This window comes from Pristiophorus japonicus, chromosome 6 (genome assembly GCF_044704955.1).
Source record: "Pristiophorus japonicus isolate sPriJap1 chromosome 6, sPriJap1.hap1, whole genome shotgun sequence".
Lineage (NCBI taxonomy): Eukaryota > Metazoa > Chordata > Chondrichthyes > Pristiophoridae > Pristiophorus > Pristiophorus japonicus.
In genome coordinates this window covers 253,769,091-253,789,645 of record NC_091982.1, presented here as the reverse complement: position 1 = coordinate 253,789,645, position 20,555 = coordinate 253,769,091, and the positions used below count along the sequence as shown (strand labels likewise).

At 50.3% G+C, this 20,555-nt stretch overlaps 1 protein-coding gene across 1 annotated transcript in view; it reads right to left on the bottom strand.

Moving 5' to 3' along the window:
- Positions 1–18,324, bottom strand: part of LOC139266300 (leucine-rich repeat and IQ domain-containing protein 4-like) — a 45,905-nt gene extending 27,581 nt beyond the window's left edge. Inside the window, exons 1-2 of the mRNA XM_070884123.1 lie at positions 17,236–18,324; positions 2,908–3,081 (exon numbers count right to left, since the gene is read on the bottom strand). Of these exons, the coding sequence (XP_070740224.1) occupies positions 2,908–3,081; positions 17,236–18,324 (1,263 nt within the window). The remainder of the gene's footprint in view (positions 1–2,907; positions 3,082–17,235) is intronic.
- Positions 18,325–20,555: the final 2,231 nt, after the last annotated feature.

Genomic DNA, 20,555 nt, shown 5'->3' with positions numbered 1-20,555 from the left:
TTGGGGCCCTGGACAGTGGGGAGGGAGGAGGTAAAAGGGCAGGTGTTGCATCTCCTGCACTTGCACGGACAGGTGCCGTGGGAAGGGGAGGGGGTGCTGGGGGTGATTGAGGAGTGGACCAGGGTGTTGCGGAGGGAGTGGTCCCTTTGGATACAGGTATTATTTTGAGGTGCAAGAACAGAGGGACCTGGGCTGCAGATTCACAAATCTTTGAAGGTGGCAGGGCAAGTTGATAAGTTGGCTAAGAAAACGCTTTATAAACGGGGACATTGAATACAAATACAAGGAAGTCATGCTAAAGCGTCAGCTGTGGCTCAGTGGGTAGCGCTTTCGCCTCTGGGTCAGAAGGTCGTGACCCAGAGACAGGGGTTCAAATCCCTCCACAGCTGGGGTACAGTGGTATACAGTCAGGAGGGAGTGGCCCTGGGAGTCCCCAACATTGACTCCAGACCTCATGAAGTCGCATGGCTTCAGGTCAAACTTGGGCAAGGAAACCCCCTGCTGATTTACACCGCCCTCTCTCAGCTCATGAACCAGTGTCCTCCATGTTGAACACCACTTGGAAGAGGCACTGAGGGTAGCAAGGGCACAGAATATACTCTAGGTGGAGGGCTTCAATGTCCATCACCAAGAGTGGCTCTGTAGCACCACTACTGACCGAGCCCTGAAGGACAAAGCTGCCAGACTGGGCCTGCAGCCGGTGGTGAGAGAACCAACACGAGGGGAAAAACCTACTTGACCTCGTCCTCACCAATCTACCTGCCGCAGATGCACCTGTCCACGACAGCATTGGTAGCAGTGACCACCGCACAGTCATTGTGGAGACAAAGTCCCGTTTTCACACTGAGGAGACCCGCCATTGTGTTGTGTGACCCTATCACCGTGATAAATGGGACAGATTCAGAACACATCTAGCAGCTCAAAACTGGGCATCCATGAGGCGCTGTGAGCCATCAACAGCAGCAGAATTATTTTCCACCACAATCTGTAACCTCATGGCCCGGCATATCCCTCACGCTACCATTACCATCAAGCCTGTTAAACATTTTTACTCTAGATTGCGCCCTGTCCTTTTCCTTAGCTAATCTAAACCTTATGATACTATGATCACTGTTCCCTAAATGTTCCCCAACTGAGACTTGCCCGACCTCATTCCCCAGAACCAGATCCAGCAATGCCTCCTCCCTCGTCGTGCCGGAAACACACTGATCAAGAAAGTCGGCCTGAACATACTTCAAAATTTCTTCCCCCTCTCTGCCCTTTACACTATTACTGTCCCAGGATACTTGAAGTCCCCCATTATTACTATTCTATAGTTCTTGCACATCTGTGTAATTTCTCTGGAAATTTACTCCTCCATATCCTTCCCACTATTTGGGGTCTATAGAATACACCTAGTAATCTAATGGCACCTCTACTATTTCTTAACTCTAACCATATAGATTCTGTCCTTGACCCCTCCAGGACATCCTCGCTTTCCAGCACTGGGACATTCTCTTTACTCAATACTGCCACACCACCTCCTATCTTTCCTTCCTTATCTTTCCTGAACACCTTATAACCAGAAATATTTAGTACCCAATTCTGCCCTTTGTTGAGCCAGGTCTTAATTAATGCCACAAGATGGTTGCGGTGGTTGGAGGTCAATCATCGCAGCCCCAGGACATCACTGCAGGAGTTCCTCAGGGCAGTGTCCTCGGCCCAACCATCCTCAGCTGCTTCATCAATGACCTTCCCTCCATCATATGGTCAGAAGTGGGGATGTTCGCTGATGATTGCAGTGTTCAGTGCCATTCACAACTCCTCAGATAATGAAGCAGTCCATGCCCGCATGCAGCAAGATCTGGACGACCTTCAGGCTTGGGCTCATAAGTGGCAAGTAACATTTGCACACTCGTGCCAGGCAATGACTATCTCCAACAAGTGAGAGTCTAACCACTGCCCCTTGACATTCAGTGGCATTACCATCGCCGAATCCCCCTCCATCAACATCCTGGGTGTCAGCATTGACCAGAAACTTAACTGGACCAGCCACATAAATACTGTGGCTACAAGAGCAGGTCAGAGGCTGGGTATTCTGTGCGAGTGTCTCACCTGCTGACTCCCCAAAATCTTTCCACCATCTTCAAGGCACAAGTCAGGAGTGTGATGGAAGACTCTCCACTTGCCTGGATGAGTGCAGCTCCAACAACACTCAAGAAGCTCGACACCATCTAGGACAAAGCAGCTCCCTTGATTGGCACCCCATCCACCACCTTCAACATTCACTCCCTCCACCACTGGCGCACCATGGCTGCAGTGTGTACCATCTACAAGATGCACAGCCGCAACTCACCAAGGCTTCTTCGGCAGCACCTCCCAAACCCCATGACCTCTACTACCTAGAAGGACAAGGGCAGCAGGCACATGGGAACACCATCACCTCCAAGTTTCCCTCCAAGTCACACACACCATCCTGACATGGAAACATATCGCCGTTCCTTCATCGTCGCTGGGTCAAAGTCCTGGAACTCCCTCCCTAACCGCACACCACCACCTTCTCTTGGGGCAATTAGGGACGGGCAATAAAACGGTGCTCCCAGCGACGCCAGAGTCTGATTAAAAAAAAAACTGGCTGTTACTAGGCCCAGATTACAGGACACGGACTATTATTGATGGAAAACAACTTGTAAAGGAATATAGAGAGTTATTTCATTCTAGCTTCAACCATCAGACCAACAGATTGAAACTTACAAGAAATGTATGAACTTATAGTTAGCCTCAGCTGCAATTCCAAAGCCCATCCGTTCCCACAGGGACATTGGTCAGTGCCCTTAGGGAACAGCTGTGTCCACTACCCCAGACCACCCAAAGCCCGTCCTGTCAGGGTCAGTGACAATACACACTTCACTGTTTTCTTTCTCTTACCACAAGTTGGGAGATCTCCTCGGGTATGTGGATGAATTTTTTCCCATGATCTTGTCCCAGGTACAGTTTTTCCAGGGATTCGATGGAGCAAATCTCCTGGGGAAAAGCCCCAAACCTGTTCCCAGTCAAACCGAGAATCTTCAGCTTTGTCAAGTTCTTTATTTCTGGAGGGACCTGGAAATAAAATTAGATTTGAGTTGTTTTCTTGGGGAGAGTTTATTCAGTTCGCTTTTACATGATGTTAGTCCCTGCCTCAATAGCCTCTTGTGGTAAATCATAGAAATTTACAGCACGGAAGGTGACCATTTCGGCACATCGTGTCCGCGCTGGCCGACCAAGATCGATCCAGACTAATCCCATCTTCCAGTTCTTGGCCGTTGCCCTGTCAGTTACGGCCCTTTAATTGCACATCCAAGTACTCTTTAAATGGGATGAGGATTTCTGCCTCCACCACCCTTTCAGGCAGTGACTTCCAGACCCCCACCACCCTCTGGGTGAAAAAATCTCCCCTCATATCTCTTCCAAACCTCCCCCTAATTATTTTAAATCTATGCCCACTGGTTGTTGACCCCTCTGTTGAGAGAAATAGGTCCACCCTATCTGGTCCTCTCATAATTGTATACACCTTAATCAGGTCTCCCCTCAGCCTGATCTGTTCCAAAGAAAATAAACCCAGCCTATCCAATCTATCCTCATAACAAAAATTCTCCATTCCAGGCAACATCCTCGTAAATCTCCTCGGTACCCTCTCCAGTGCAATCATATCTTTCCTGTAATATGGTGACCAGAACTGCAAGCAGTACTCTAGCTGTGGCCCAACTAGTGTTTTATACAGTTCAAGCATAACCTCCCTGCTCTTGTATTCTATGCCTCGGCTAATAAAGCATGTATTCCATATGCCTTCTTAAGACCTTATCTACCTGACCTGCTCCCTTCAGGGATCTGTGGACATGCACTTCAAACGTAGAAAATAGGTGCAGGAGTAGGACATTTGGCCCTTCGAGCCTGCACCGCCATTCAATAAGATCATGGCTGATCATTCCCTCAGTACCCCTTTCCTGCCTTCTCTCCATACCCCTCGTTTCCTTAGCCACAAGGGCCATATCTAACTCCCTCTTGAATATATCCAATGAACTGGCATCAACAACTCTCTGCAGCAGGGAATTCCACAGGTTAACAACTCTCTGAGTGAAGAAGTTTCTCCTCATCTCAGTCCTAAATGGCCTACCCCTTATCCTAAGACTATGTCCCCTGGTTCTGGACTTCCCCAACATCGGGAACATTTTTCCCGCATCTAACCTGTCCAGTCCCGTCAGAATCTTATACATTTCTATGAGATCCCCTCTCATCCTTCTAAACTCCAGTGAATAAAGGCCCAGTTGATCCAGTTTCTCCTCATATATGACAGTCCAGCCATCCCTGGAATCAGTCTGGTGAACCTTCGCTGCACTCCCTCAATAGCAAGAACCTCTTTCCTCAGATTAGGAGACCAAAACTGAACACAATATTCCAGGTGGGGCCTCACTAAGGCCCTGTACAACTGCAGTAAGACCTCCCTGCTCCTATACTCAAATCCCCTAGCTATGAAGGCCAACATACAATTTGCCTTCTTCACCGCCTGCTGTACCTGCATGCCAACTTTCAATGACTGATGAACCATGACACCCAGGTCTCGTTGCACCTCCCCTTTTCTTAATCTACCGCCATTCAGATAATATTCTGCCTTCGTATTTTTGCCCCCAAAATGGATAACCTCACATTTATCCGCATTATACTGCATCTGCCATGCATTTGCCCACTCAACTAACCTGTCCAAGTCACCCTGCAGCCTCTTAGCACCCTCCTCACAGCTCACACCACCACCCAGCTTAGTGTCGTTTGCAAACTTGGAGATATTACACAATTCCTTCATCTAAATCGTTAATGTATATTGTAAAGAGCTGGGGTCCCAGCACCGAGCCCTGCGGCACTCCACTAGTCACTGCCTGCCATTCTGAAAAGGACCCGTTTATCCAGACTCTCTGCTTCCTGTCTGCCAACCAGTTCTCTATCCATGTCAATACATTACCCCCAATACCATGCGCTTTGATTTTGCACACCAATCTCTTGTGCGGGACCTTGTCAAAAGCCTTTTGAAAGTCCAAATACACCACATCCACTGGTTCTCCCTTGTCCACTCTACTAGTTACATCCTCAAAAAATTCCAGAAGATTCGTCAAGCATGATTTCCCTTTCATAAATCCATGCTGACTTGGACCGATCCAGTCACTGCTTTCCAAATGCGCTGCTATTTCATCCTTAATAATTGATTACAACATTTTCCCCACTACTGATGTCAGGCTAACCGGTCTATAATTACCCGATTTAAAAAGTGGTGTTACATTCGCTATCCTCCAGTCCATAGGAACTGATCCAGAGTCGATAGACTGTTGGAAAATGATCACCAATGCATCCACTATTTCTAGGGCCACTTCCTTAAGTACTCTTCAAGGTCCCTTTGTTCCTCTACACTTCAGTGTCCTACCATTTAATGTGTATTCCCTTGCCTTGTTAGCCCTCCCCAAATGCATTACCTCACACTTATCCGGATTGAATTCCATTTGCCAATTTCCTGCCCACCTGACCAGTTTATTGATAGCTTCCTGCAGTCCGCAGCTTTTGTCTTCATTATCAACCATACTGCCTATTTTAGTATCATCTGCAAACTTATCATACCCTCTACATTCAAGTCTAAATCATTGATATATACCACAAAGAACAAGGGACCTAGTACTGAGCTTTGCGGAACCCCACTGGAAACAGCCTTCCAGTCACAAAAACACCCATCAACCATTACCCTTTGCTGCCTGCCTCCGAGCCAATTTTGGATCCAACTTGCAATTTTGCCCTGGATTCCATGGGCTTTTACTTTCATGACCAGTCTGCCATGTGGGACCTTATCAAAAGCCTTGCTGAAATCCATATACATTACATCAAATGCACTACACTCATCAATCCTCCTGGTTACCTCCTAAAAAATTTAACTAAGTTAGTCAGACACAATCTTCCCTTAACAAATCCATGCTGACTGTCCTTGATTAATCTGTGTCTTTCTAAATGAAGATTTATGCTGTCTCAGAATTTTTTCCAATAATTTTCCCACCACTGAGGTTAGACTGACTGGCCTGTAATTATTTGGTCTATCCCCTTCACTCTTTTTAAACAGAAGTATCACGTTAGCAGTCCCCCAGTCCTCTGGCACCACACCTATAGCCAGAGAGGATTGGAAAATGATGGTCAGAGCCTCTGCTATTTCAAAAGAACATAAATAACATAAGAAATAGGAGCAGGAGCCGGCCATTTAGCACCTCGAGCCTGCTCCGCCAATCAAGAAGATCATGGCTGAACTGATCATGGACTCAGCTCCACTTCCCTGCCCGCTCCCCATAACCCTTTACTACCTTATCGCTCAAAAATCTGTCTATCTCCACCTTAAATATATTCAATGACCCAGCCTCCACAGCTCTCTGGGGCAGACAATTCCATAGATCCACAACCCTCTCAGAGAAGAAATTTCTCCTCATATCATTTTTAAATGGGCGGCCCCTTATTCTAAGCCCTAGTTTTAGTTTCCTCTATGACTGGAAATATCCTCTCTGCATACACCTTATCGAGCCCCCTCATTATCTTATATGTTTCAATAAGATTACACCTCATTCTTCTAAACTCCAATGTTTATAGGCCCAACCTACTCAACCTATAAAAAGTCAACCCCCTCATCTCCAGAATCAACCTAGTGACCTTTCTCTGAACAGTCTCCAATTGAAGTATAACCTTCTTTAAATACGGAGACCAAAACTGCATGCAGTACTCCAGGTGTGGCCTCACCAATACCCCGTACAGTTGGAGCAGGACTTCTCTGCTTTTATATTCTATCCCCCTTGCAATAAAGGCCAACATTCCATTTGCCTTCCTGATTACTTGCTGTACCTGCATACTAACGGTTTTTATTTCATGCACAAGGACCACCTGCTCTCTCTGTACTGCAGCACTTTGCAATTTTTCTCCATTTAAAATTATAATTTGCTTTTCTATTATTTCTGTTGAAGTGGATAATCTCATATTTTCCCACATTATACTCCATCTGCCAAATTTTTGCCCACTTAGTCTGTCTATAGCCCTTTGCAGATTTTTGTGTGTCCTCCTCACAATTTGCTTTCCCACCCATCAATGTATCATCATCAAACTTGGCTACATTACATTCGGTCATTAATATAGATTGTACTCAAAACTACCACCAAGCTTATGGTCCACAGGGCTGTAGTAATACCTGCCCTCCTGTATGGCTCAGAGACATGTACAGTAGACACCTCAAGTCGCTGGAGAAATACCACCAATGATGCCTCCGCAAGATCCTACAAATCCCCTGGGAGGACAGACGCACCAACATTAGTGTCCTCACCAAGGCCAACATGCCTAGCATTGAAGCACTGACCCACTTGATCAGCTCCGCTGGGCAGACCACATTGTCCGCATGCCAGATACGAGACTCCCAAAGCAAGCGCTCTACTCGGAACTCCTTCGTGGCAAACAAGCCAAAGGTGGACAGAGGGACCGTTACAAGGACACCCTCAAAGCCTCCCTAATACAGTGCAACATCCCCACCGGCACCTGGGAATCCCTGCCAAAGATCGCCCTAAGTGGAGGAAGTGCATCTGGAAGGGCGCTGAGCACCTCGGTCTCATCGCTGAGAGCATGCAGAAATCAAGCGCAGGCAGCAGAAAGAGCGTGCGGCAAACCAGTCCCACCCTCCCCTTCCCTCAACAACTATCTGTCCCACCTGTGACAGGGACTGTGGTTCTCGTATTGGACTGTTCAGCCACCTAAGGACTCATTCTAAGAGTGGATTTGCAGGACTGCCTATGATGATGATAATAGATTGTAAATAGTTGAGGACCCAGCACCGATCCCTGCGGCAACCCACTCGTCACTGTTTGCCAACCAGAAAAACCCCATTTATCCCAACTCTGTTTTCTGCTAAAATATTACCCCTAACCCCGTGAACTTTTATCTTGTACAGTAACCTCTTATGTGGCAACTTATCGAATGGCTTCTGGAAATCCAAATACACCACATCCACTTGTTCCCCCTTATCGACCCTGCATCCTCAAAGAGCTCCAGAAAATTTGACAAACATGATTTCCCTTTCATAAAACCATGCTGATGCTGCTTAATTGAATTATGCTTTTCCAAATGTCCCGCTACTGCTTCCTTAATAATGGACTCCAGCATTTTCCCAATGACAGATGTTAGGCTAACTGGTCTATAGTTTCCTGCTTTTTTTCTGCCTCCTTTTTCAAATATGGGCATTACATTCGCAGTTTTCCAATCTGCTGGGACCGCCCCAGAATCCAGAGAATTTTGTTAGATTACAACCAATACATCCACTATCTCTGCAGCCACTTCTTTTAAGACCCTAGGATGTAAGGCATCAGGTTCAGGGGATTTATCTGTCTTTAGTCCCATTATTTCACCTAGTACTACTTCTTTAATGATAGTGATTGTATTAAGTTCCTCCCTCCCTATAGCCCCTTGATTATCCACTATTGCGATGTTTTTGGTGCCTTCTACCGTGAAGACAGATACAAAATATTTGTTCAACGTCTCTGTCATTTCTCTGTTCCCCATTATTAATTCACCAGTCTCAGCCTCCAGGGAAGCAACATTTACTTTAACTACTCTTTTCCTTCTCATTGTACCTGTAGAAATTCTTACTAGCTTTTTTTATATTTTGTGCTCGTTTCCTCTTTTGCTTCTCTTAACAGCCTGGGATAAATAGAAACATAGAAAATAGGTGCAGGAGTAGGCCATTCGGCCCTTCTAGCCTGCACCGCCATTCAATGAGTTCATGGCTGAACATGCAACTTCAGTACCCCATTCCTGCTTTCTCACCATACCCCTTGATTCCCCTAGTAGTAAGGACTTCATCTAACTCCTTTTTGAATATATTTAGTGAATTGGCCTCAACAACTTTCTGTGGTAGAGAATTCCACAGGTTCACCACTCTCTGGGTGAAGAAATTCCTCATCTCGGTCCTAAATGGCTTCCCCCTTATCCTTAGACTGTGTTCCCTGGTTCTGGACTTCCCCAACATTGGGAACATTCTTCCTGCATCTAACCTGTCTAACCCCGTCAGAATTTTAAACGTTTCTATGAGGTCCCCTCTCATTCTTCTGAACTCCAGTGAATACAAGCCCAGTTGATCAAGTCTTTCTTGATAGGTCAGTCCCGCCATCCCGGGAATCAGTCTGGTGAACCTTCGCTGCACTCCCTCAATAGCAAGAATGTCCTTCCTCAGGTTAGGAGACCAAAACTGTACACAATACTCCAGGTGTGGCCTCACCAAGGCCCTGTACAACTGTAGCAACACCTCCCTGCCCCTGTACTCAAATCCCCTCGCTATGAAGGCCAACATGCCATTTGCTTTCTTAACCGCCTGCTGTACCTGCATGCCAACCTTCAATGATTGATGTACCATGACACCCAGGTCTCGTTGCACCTTCCCTTTTCCTAATCTGTCACCATTCAGATAATAGTCTGTCTCTCTGTTTTTACCACCAAAGTGGATAACCTCACATTTATCCACATTATACTTCATCTGCCATGCATTTGCCCACTCACCTAACCTATCCAAGTCGCTCTGCAGCCTCATAGAATCCTCCTTGCAGCTCACACTGCCACCCAACTTAGTGTCATCCGCAAATTTGGAGATACTACATTTAATCCCCTCGTCTAAATCATTAATGTACAGTGTAAACAGCTGGGGCCCCAGCACAGAACCTTGCGGTACCCCACTAGTCACTGCCTGCCATTCTGAAAAGTCCCCATTTACTCCTACTCTTTGCTTCCTGTCGGACAACCAGTTCTCAATCCATGTCAGCACACTACCCCCAATCCCATGTGCTTTAACTTTGCACATTAATCTCTTGTGTGGGACCTTGTCGAAAGCCTTCTGAAAGTCCAAATATACCACATCAACTGGTTCTCCCTTGTCCACTCTACTGGAAACATCCTCAAAAAATTCCAGAAGATTTGTCAAGCATGATTTCCCTTTCACAAATCCATGCTGACTTGGACCTATCATATTACCTCTTTCCAAATGCACTGCTATGACATCCTTAATAATTGATTCCATCATTTTACCCACTACCGATGTCAGGCTGACCGGTCTGTAATTCCCTGTTTTCTCTCTCCGTCCTTTTTTAAAAAGTGGGGTTACATTGGCTACCCTCCACTCCATAGGAACTGATCCAGAGTCAATGGAATGTTGGAAAATGACTGTCAATGCATCCACTATTTCCAAGGCCACCTCCTTAAGTACTCTGGAATGCAGTCCATCAGGCCCTGGGGATTTATCGGCCTTCAATCCCATCAATTTCCCCAACACAATTTCCCGACTAATAAGGATTTCCCTCAGTTCCTCCTCCTTACTAGACCCTCCGACCCCTTTTATACCCGGAAGGTTGTTTGTGTCCTCCTCAGTGAATACCGAACCAAAGTACTTGTTCAATTGGTCCGCCATTTCTTTGTTCCCCGTTATGACTTCCCCTGATTCTGACTGCAGGGGACCTACGTTTGTCTTTACTAACCTTTTTCTCTTTACATATCTATAGAAACTTTTGCAATCCGTCTTAATGTTCCCTGCAAGTTTCTTCTCGTACTCCATTTTCCCTGCCCTAATCAAACCCTTTGTCCTCCTCTGCTGAGTTCTAAATTTCTCCCAGTCCCCGGGTTCGCTGCTATTTCTGGCCAATTTGTATGCCACTTCCTTGGCTTTAATGCTATCCCTGATTTCCCTTGATAGCCACGGTTGAGCCACCTTCCCTTTTTTATTTTTACGACAGACAGGAATGTACAATTGTTGTAGTTCATCCATGCGGTCTCTAAATGTCTGCCATTGCCCATCCACAGTCAACCCCTTCAGTATCATTCGCCAATCTATCCTAGCCAATTCACGCCTCATACCTTCAAAGTTACCCTTCTTTAAGTTCTGGACCATGGTCTCTGAATTAACTATTTCATTCTCCATCCTAATGCAGAATTCCACCATATTATGGTCACTCTTCCCCAAGGGGCCTCGCACAATGAGATTGCTAATTAATCCTCTCTCATTACACAACACCCAGTCTAAGATGGCCTCCCCCCAAGTTGGTTCCTCGACATATTGGTCTAAAAAACCATCCCTTATGCACTCCACGAAATCCTCCTCTACCGTATTGCTTCCAGTTTGGTTAACCCAATCTATGTGCATATTAAAGTCACCCATTATAACTGCTGCAGCTTTATTGCACGCACCCCTAATTTCATGTTTGATGCCCTCCCCAACATCACTACTACTGTTTGGAGGTCTGTACACAACTCCCACTAACGTTTTTTGCCCTTTGGTATTCTGCAGCTCTACCCATATAGATTCCACATCATCCAAGCTAATGTCCTTCCGAACTATTGCCTTAATTTGCTCCTTAACCAGCAATGCTACCCCACCTCCTTTTCCTTTTATTCTATCTTTCCTGAATGTTGAATACCCCTGGATGTTGAGTTCCAAGCCCTGATCATCCTGGAGCCACGTCTCCGTAATCCCAATCACATCATATTTGTTAACATCTATTTGCACAGTTAATTCATCCACTTTATTGCGGATACTCCTTGCATTAAGACACAAAGCCTTCAGGCTTGTTCTTTTAACACCCTTTGTCCTTTTAGAATTTTGCTGTACAATGGCCCTTTTTGTTCTTTGCCTTGGGTTTCTCTGCCCTCCACTTTTACTCATCTCCTTTCTGTCTTTTGCTTTTGCCTCCTTTTTGTTTCCCTCTGTCTCCCTGCATTGGTTCCCATCCCCCTGCCATATCAGTTTAAATCCTCCCCAACAGCACTAGCAAACACTCCCCCTAGGACATTGGTTCCGGTCCTGCCCAGGTGCAGACTGTCCGGTTTGTACTGGTCCCACCTCCCCCAGAACCGGTTCCAATGCCCCAGGAATTTGAATCCCTCCCTGTTGCACCACTGCTCAAGCCACGTATTCATCTGCGCTATCCTGCGATTCCTACTCTGACTATCACGTGGCACTGGTAGCAATCCCGAGATTACTACTTTTGAGGTCCTACTTTTTAATTTAGCTCCTAGCTCCTTAAATTCGTTTCGTAGGACCTCATCCCTCTTTTTATCTATGTCGTTGGTACCAATGTGCACCACGACAACTGGCTGTTCTCCCTCCCTTTTTAGAATATCCTGCACCCGCTCCGAGACATCCTTGACCCTTGCACCAGGGAGGCAACATACCATCCTGGAGTCTCGGTTGCGGCCGCAGAAACGCCTATCTATTCCCCTCACCATTGAATCCCCAATCACTATTGCTCTCCCACTCTTTTTCCTGCCCTCCTGTGCAGCAGAGCCAGCCATGGTGCCATGAACTTGGCTGCTGCTGCCCTCCCCTGATGAGTCATCCCCCTCAACAGTACCCAAAGCAGTGTTTTGCAGGGGGATGACCACAGGGGACTCCTGCACTACCTTCCTTGCACTGCTCTTCCTGTTGGTCTTCCATTCCCTATCTGGCTGTGGACCCTTTCCCTGCGGTAAGACCAACTCGCTACACGTGATACTCACGTCATTCTCAGCATTTTATCCGGGCCTGGGGCTTTATCCACTTTCAAAGCTGCTAAGCCCCTTAATACTTGCTCTCTCACTATGTTTATTTCATCTAATATTTCACATTCCTCCTGTCTGCGCGCCCTCTCTTTTGTTAAGAACCGTAACCACCTTTTCCGCCTCCGGACACATTACCTTTATGGTCTCTAATTGGCCCTACTCTTTCTTTAGTTATCTTCTTGCTCGTAATGTATTTATAAAACATCTCAAGTTTTCCTTGATTTTACTTGCTACTTGCCAAAATGTTTTCATGCTCTCCCTTTGCTTTCCTAATTTCCTTTTTAATTTCACCCCTGCACTTTCTATACTCATCTATAGTTTCTGCAGAATTGAGCCCTCGCTATCGGTCATAATCCTCCCTTTTTTTCTTTATTCTACCCTGTATGTCCCTTGACATCCAGGGGGCTCTAGATTTGTTATTCCCTCCCTTTTTCTTTAAGAGAACATACTTGCTCTGAACCCTCCGGATCTCCTCCTTGAATGTCTCCCACTGCTCTGACAGATTTACCTTCAAGTAGCTGTTTCCAGTCCACTATGGCTAAATCACCTTTCAGCTCAGCAAAATTGGCTTTTCCCCAATTGAGAACTTTTAATCCTGGTCTATCTTTGTCCTTTTCCATGACTACCATAAATCTAACTTAATTATGGTCACTAGCACCAAAATGCTCTCCCACTGATACCCCTTCCACCTCTCCGGCTTCATTGCTGAAAACTAAATCCAGAACCGCCCCCACACTTTTTGGGCTTGTTACATACTGCCTAAAAAATGAATGCATTTTAGGAATACCGCACTATCTATACCTTTCACATGAATTTTATCCCAGTTAATATTAGGGTAGCTGTAACCCCCTACTTTTACTGTCTTTTGCACTTTTCAGAAATGTGCCTACATATTTGCTTCTTCTCGATCTTCCTCGCTGCAATGCTCCGTCTCACTATCAACAAGCACCCTGCTGGAGTGGAACTAAACTATAGAACCAATAGAAACCTGCTCAACCTTCGTCGCCTCCAGGCCAAATCCAAGGTCATCCCATCCTCTGTCGTCGAACTACAGTACGCGGACGATGCTTGTGTCTGCACACACTCAGAGACTGAACTCCAAGTCATCGTCAACACCTTCACCGAGGTGTACGAATGCATGCACCTTACACTAAACATCCATGAGACAAAGGTCCTCCACCAACCTGACCTCGCCACATAGCACTGCCTCCCGGTCATCAAAATCCACAGCGCGACCTTAGACAACGTGGACCATTTTCCATACCTAGGGAGCCGACTATCAGCAAGGGCAGATATCGACAACGAGCCTCCAGTGTACCAGCGCAGCCTTCGATCGCCTGAGGAAGAGAGTGTTTGAAGACCTGGACCTCAAATCTGGCACCAAGCTTATGGTCTACAGGGCAGTAGTGACACCCGCCCTCCTGTATGGCTCACAGACGTGGACTATATACAGCAGGCTCTTCAAATTGCTGGAGAAATACCACCAATGATGTCTCCGCAAGATCCTGCAAATCCTCTGGGAGGACAGACGCACCAACGTCAATGTTCTCGATCAGGCCAGCATCCCCAGCATCGAAGCACTGTCCACACTCGATCAGCTCCGTTGGGTGGGCCATTTCGTCCGCATGCCTGACAAAAGATTCCCAAAGCAAGCGCTCTACTTGGAACTCCTACATGGCAATTGAGCCCCAAGTGGGCAAAGGAAACGTTCCAAGGACACCTCAAAGCCTCCTTGATAAAGTGCAATATCCCCACCGACACCTGGGAGTTCCTGGCCCAAGACCGGCCAAAATGGAGGAAGAGCATCCGGGAGGGCGCTGAGCACCTCGAGTCTCGTCGCCGAGAGCATGCAGAAATCAAGCGCAGGCAGCGGAAGGAGCGGGTGCCAAACCAGACTCTCCACCCACCCACCCTTTCCTTCTACCATTGTCTGTCCCACCTGTGACAGAGACTGTAATTCCACATTGGACTGTACAGCCACGAGAATTCATTTTTAGAGTGGAAGCAAGTCTTCCTCGATTTCGAGAGACTGCCTATGATGATGATGATGATGGACATATTTGCTCTTCTATCTCCCTCTCACTGTTTGGGGGTCTATAGTAACACTCCCAGCAGTGCGATCGCCCCTTTTTGTTTTTCAATTCAACCCATTTGGCCTCATTTGATGAGCCCTCTAACATATCATCTCTCCTCACAGCTGTAATGATTTCTTTAGTCAATACTGCGACCCCCCCTCCTTTTTTACCCCCCTCTCTATCCCATCTGAAAACCCTGTAACCAGGAATGTCGAGCTGCCAAACCTGCCCTTCTTTCAGCCGTCTCAGTAATAGCTATAGTATCGTACTCCCAAGTGTCTATCTGTGCTCTCAGCTCATCTGCCTTACTCACTATACTCCTTGCATTGAAGTATATACCATTTAGTGGTGCCAAACTCCCCTGTTGTCTATTTTCCAGCCCTTGTTTCTTCTGTCTTCCAAATTCACTTTTTACTTTCCAATTATCAGCTTGGCTTCTCTCCCTTCTGAATCTATTCTCTGGTTCCCATCCCCCTGCCAAGCTACCTTAAATCCTCCCCAACAGCACTAGCAACCCCCCCCCCCCGCGAGGATATTGGTCCCAGCCCTGTTGTGGTGCTACCCGTCCAGCTTGTACAGGTCCCACCTTCCCCAGAAGCAGTCCCAATGCCTCAGGAAACTAAAGCCCTCCCTCCTGCACCATCTCGTCAGCCACTCATTCATCTGCTCTATCCTCCTACATCTGTACTCACTAGCACGTGGCACCGGGAGTAATCTGGAGATTACTACCTTTGGTGTCTTGCTTTTTAATCTCTCCTCGCTCCCGAAAATCTGGCTGCTGAACCTCATCCCCCTTTCGACCTATTCTAAGGAGAAAGGTTAGTAAAGCATTCCATATTCTAATAATGCTCTGTAAAACATTACTTGGAACTGTCTCCTTCATTCCTGTGGTGGTAATCCAGAGTCGATACACCTCAGTACAGATTTGCCAAACTATGGAAACAATCTTTCAGTTAATATTGATCATTTTGAAAACCTCCATTCGATTCCCTACTTCCAGTGAAAGCCCAATCATTTCAGCCTTTCTTCATAAAACAATCCTAGACTGATACATTTTAAAAATTGCCTCCTCCTGTGCTGTATTAGTTTGTGGGATGTGGGCATCGCTGTCAAGGCCAGCATTTATTGCCCATCCCTAATTGTCCATTGTGCCCGTGCCAGCTCTTTGAGCTATCAAATTAGCCCCACTCTCCCTGCTCGTTCTCCGCTTCTATAACCTTTCATTCCCGATCAGCATAACAAAAACACATTATCTGGTCATTATCACATTGCGGTTGGTGGGAGCTTGCTGTGTGCAAGTTGGCTGCCACGTTTCCCACATTATAAAAGTGTCTATACTCCAAAAGTACTTAATTGGCTGTAAAGCGCTTCGAGACGTCCGGGGGTCATGAAAGGCGCTATATAAATGCGTCTTTTTTTTCCCCCCGATATCCCTGTGGTGGATCCTCATTGCCCCTTTTCCATGACCCTAATATCCTTCCACAATTGAGTGCCCAGAATTGCACACAATATCCATTTGTGTGTAGTCAATGCCTTGTACACATTTTCCACAATGCCTTGATTTTATATTCAGAGGCCTGTGTATAAAAGCCAGCTTCTCATCTCTCCCTTTATGGCCGTTCCTATCTGTCTTCCTACCATTAAAGATCTTTGCATCTGTAGCCTGGGTTCCTTCTATCCCCCATTAAAATTTTTGGAACTAGAAATTGCATAGCACCCCAGGCGTTAACTTTTTAGGAAGCGCTACCACTTCCTTTACAGCACTAAAATGAGTGGGGGGGGGGGGGGGGGGGAGCGGCTATTGGCAGCGCGCTGAGCAATGGTCGCACTAAAGTGAGTGAGGCGGGGTATTGGCAGGGCGCTCAGCAATGGTCCGTGCAGCGCTGCCATCTTTACAGGCATTTAAAGAGAAGGGCCAATGTTGGGTTGAATGAATCTTCAGGCTGTGTCTGTGTGGGCACGGGACCTGTGCTATGCGTGCAGCAGCCCCGAGCACTCGGAGCACGCAGGCTGAGCAATCACAGGGGCAAAACAAATCAGGAGGCCCCAGAATGGGAGCTAAATACATTTTGCCCTACCTGACCACCACTGCCACTGCCACTGCCACTGCCACTGCCACTGCCACTGCCACTGCCTGTAACTATCGCTCCTCGCGCGGCCGGCTGAGGCGACCACGCCTCCTGCAGCTGCCGTTGTTGATGCCCGGCGATATTCCAAGGGGCGGGAGCGAATATCACATCCGGGGCGGTAATGGGGTGCTGCGCATCGGATGATGTCACGATTTTCGGGGAGCAAGAGAGCGAGGCGATAAGTGTTAGCGCCAGCGCTCGGGAAGTTCGCAGATGTCGGTGATTTCGCCATATCCGGTCAGTAGCCCCTTAGCGCCCCGTTACCGCCTCCTGCAGGAGCTAACGGGGGGTGCAAACCAGGCCAATTTCTCCCCGTTCGTGCTTGGGATAGACTTCCTTTCACTGTACTTTCCTCCCCCACAGAGTGTCCTCCTGCTCCTCTCTCTGCTTCAGGCTGTCTGCAGTACCCAATCCCCATTCTCTGCTGGAAAGACGTGTACCTCTTTCAGTTTACTGTCGTCCAGCGACAGTGTCTCCAGCTCGCCCAGCCCGCAGATTTGCCTGGGGAAGTGCCGAAGCCGGTTTTGACTGAGGTCCAACAGGCGAATCGCTGCTAAGCCGGAGAAGCAGCAGCCCAGGTGCTTCAACTGTGTGTTTTTCAGATAGAGCAGCTGCAAGACCGCCCCGAGCTGGCACACTGCAGGCGGGACTGTCTGCAGCGGATTCTCGGAGAGGGCAAGTTCGGCCAGGCTCGGTGGCAGTGAGCGGAGACGACTCGGGTCCAGCTGGTTTGAGCTGATGTCCAACACACGCAGGTCACTGCAGCGGCCGAGGGACTCGGGCATATCCGTCAGGTTGTTCCCGGTCAGGTAGAGATGTTTCAGCTCCTGCAGCGAGCTGATACCATCCGGGAGGCAATCCAATAGATTCCGCCTCAGGTCCAAAATCTCCAGCCGGCGCAGTTGCCAGAATTGCGGCGGTAAGGTGCGCAAGCGGTTGTTTTGCAGGTAGAGTTGGCGCAGCTCGGTGAGGCTGCTCACCTCCCAGGGCAAGGAGGTGAGGCCGTTCCCGGACAGAGACAGCAGCCGCAGGTGGTGCAGCTTGTTGCAGAGCTGGGCCGGCAGCTCGGCCAGCTCGGTGTTGGCCAGGCGGAGTTCCCGCAGCGCCCGGAGGCGGCCCAGGGTGTGGGTGGGCAGGCCGCCGCCGCCGCCGCCCAGCGGGTTGTCGCTCAGGTCCAGGCTGTGCAGGAGCGCCAGGTCCCCGAGCTCGGCGCACACGCTCCGCAGCCGGTTGCGGTTCAGGTACAAGACCCGCAGCTGCTGCAGCGAGCGGATGGCGGGCGGGATGGTCCGCAGCTGGTTTCGCTCCAAGTGCAACTCCTCCAGGTGCCGCAGCTCGAAGATCGCGGGCGGCAAGTGGCGCAGCTCCGCCCGGCCCAGGTCTCTGAACAACACCCGGCCCCGCACCAGCAGCGGCAGCGGCGGCGGCGGGCCGGGCTCGGCGCCGCACACAGCGGCCCCGACAGCGGGGGGTGGCGGCGGCCCCGGCCCCGTATCGGGAACCGGCGGCACCAATCCGGCCGCCAACATCCGCAGCAGCGGGCGGAGAGACGTGCAAACAGCGGGAGAGGCCGGGACCCGCCCCGCATTGTGCGTTGTCCGGGACCGGTCACCATGGAGACCCGAGACGCGGTGACTCGGCACAAACCCCCCCGGGATTAAATACCTCCCCTCCCGAGGTTAAAAAACCCCTCATAGGATTAAATAACCCCCTCCACGCCCTGGGATTAAATAACCTCCTTTCCCCCCCCCTCCTCCAGATTAAATATCCGCCCCTTGGGAGTAAATATCCCCTCCCGGGGAATAAATACCTCCTTCCTCTTCCTCCCCCTCCCGGGATTAAATAACCTCCTTTCCCCCCCTCCCTCCCTCCCTCCTTTCCCCCCCTCCCTCCCTCCCTCCTTTCCCCCCCTCCCTCCCTCCCTCCCTCCTTTCCCTCCCTCCTTTCCCCCCCCCTCCCTCCCTCCTTTCCCCCCCCCTCCCTCCCTCCTTTCCCCCCCCCTCCCTCCCTCCTTTCCTCCTTTCCCCCCTCCTTCCCCCCCTCCTTTCCCCCCTCCTTTCCCCCCCCTCCCTCCCTCCTTTCCCCCCCCTCCCTCCCTCCTTTCCCCCCCCCTCCCTCCCTCCTTTCCCCCCCCCTCCCTCCTCCTTTCCCCCCCCTCCTCCCTCCTTTCCCCCCCCCTCCCTCCCTCCTTTCCCCCCCCTCCCTCCCTCCTTTCCCCCCCCCCTCCCTCCCTCCTTTCCCCCCCCCCTCCCTCCCTCCTTTCCCCCCCCCCTCCCTCCCTCCTTTCCCCCCCCCCTCCCTCCCTCCTTTCCCCCCCCTCCCTCCCTCCTTTCCCCCCCCCCTCCCTCCTCCTTTCCCCCCCTCCCTCCCTCCCCCCCCCTCCCTCCCTCCTTTCCCCCCCCTCCCTCCCTCCTTTCCCCCCCCCTCCCTCCCTCCTTTCCCCCCCCTCCCTCCCTCCTTTCCCCCCCCCTCCCTCCCTCCTTTCCCCCCCCTCCCTCCCTCCTTTCCCCCCCCCCCCCCTCCCTCCCTCCTTTCCCCCCCCCCCCTCCCTCCTTCCTTTCCCCCCCCCCCCTCCCTCCTTCCTTTCCCCCCCCCCTCCCTCCCTCCTTTCCCCCCCCCCTCCCTCCCTCCTTTCCCCCCCTCCCTCCCTCCTTTCCCCCCCCCCTCCCTCCCTCCTTTCTCCCCCCCCCTCCCTCCCTCCTTTCCCCCCCCCTCCTCCCTCCTTTCCCCCCCCCTCCCTCCCTCCTTTCCCCCCCCCTCCCTCCCTCCTTTCCCCCCCCTCCCTCCCTCCTTTCCCCCCCCTCCTTTCCCCCCCCCTCCCCTTTTCCCTCCTTTCCCCCCCCTCTCCCTCCTTTCCCCCCCCTCTCCCTCCTTTCCCCCCCTCCTTTCCCTCCTTTCCCCCCCCTCCTTTCCCTCCCCCCCCTCCTTTCCCTCCTTTCCCCCCCTCCCTCCTCCAGATTAAATATTCGCCCCTTGGGAGTAAATATCCCCTCCCGGGGAATAAATACCTCCTTCCTCTTCCTCCCCCTCCCGGATTAAATAACCTCCTTTCCCCCCCCCCCTCCCTCCCTCCCTCCTTTCCCCCCCCCCCTCCTCCCTCCTTTCCCCCCCCCCTCCTCCCTCCTTTCCCCCCCCTCCTCCCTCCTTTCCCCCCCCCTCCTCCCTCCTTTCCCCCCATCCTCCCTCCTTTCCCCCCCTCCTCCCTCCTTTCCCCCCTCCTCCTCCCTCCTTTCCCCCCCCTCTCCCTCCTTTCCCCCCCTCCTTTCCCTCCTTTCCCCCCCCTCTCCCTCCTTTCCCCCCCCTCTCCCTCCTTTCCCCCCCCTCCCTCCTTTCCCTCCCCCCCTCCTTTCCCTCCTTTCCCTCCCCCCCTCCTTTCCCTCCCCCCCTCCTTTCCCTCCCCCCCCTCCCTCCTTTCCCCCCCATCCTCCCTCCTTTCCCCCCCTCCTCCCTCCTTTCCCCTCCTCCTCCCTCCTTTCCCCCCTTTCCCCCCCCTCTCCCTCCTTTCCCCCCCCTCCTTTCCCTCCTTTCCCCCCCTCTCCCTCCTTTCCCCCCCCCTCCCTCCTTTCCCTCCCCCCCTCCTTTCCCTCCTTTCCCTCCCCCCCCTCCTTTCCCTCCCCCCCTCCTTTCCCTCCCCCCCCTCCTTTCCCTCCTTCCCCCCCCCCCCCTCCTTTCCCCCCCTCCCTCCTCCAGATTAAATATTCGCCCCTTGGGAGTAAATATCCCCTCCCGGGGAATAAATACCTCCTTCCTCTTCCTCCCC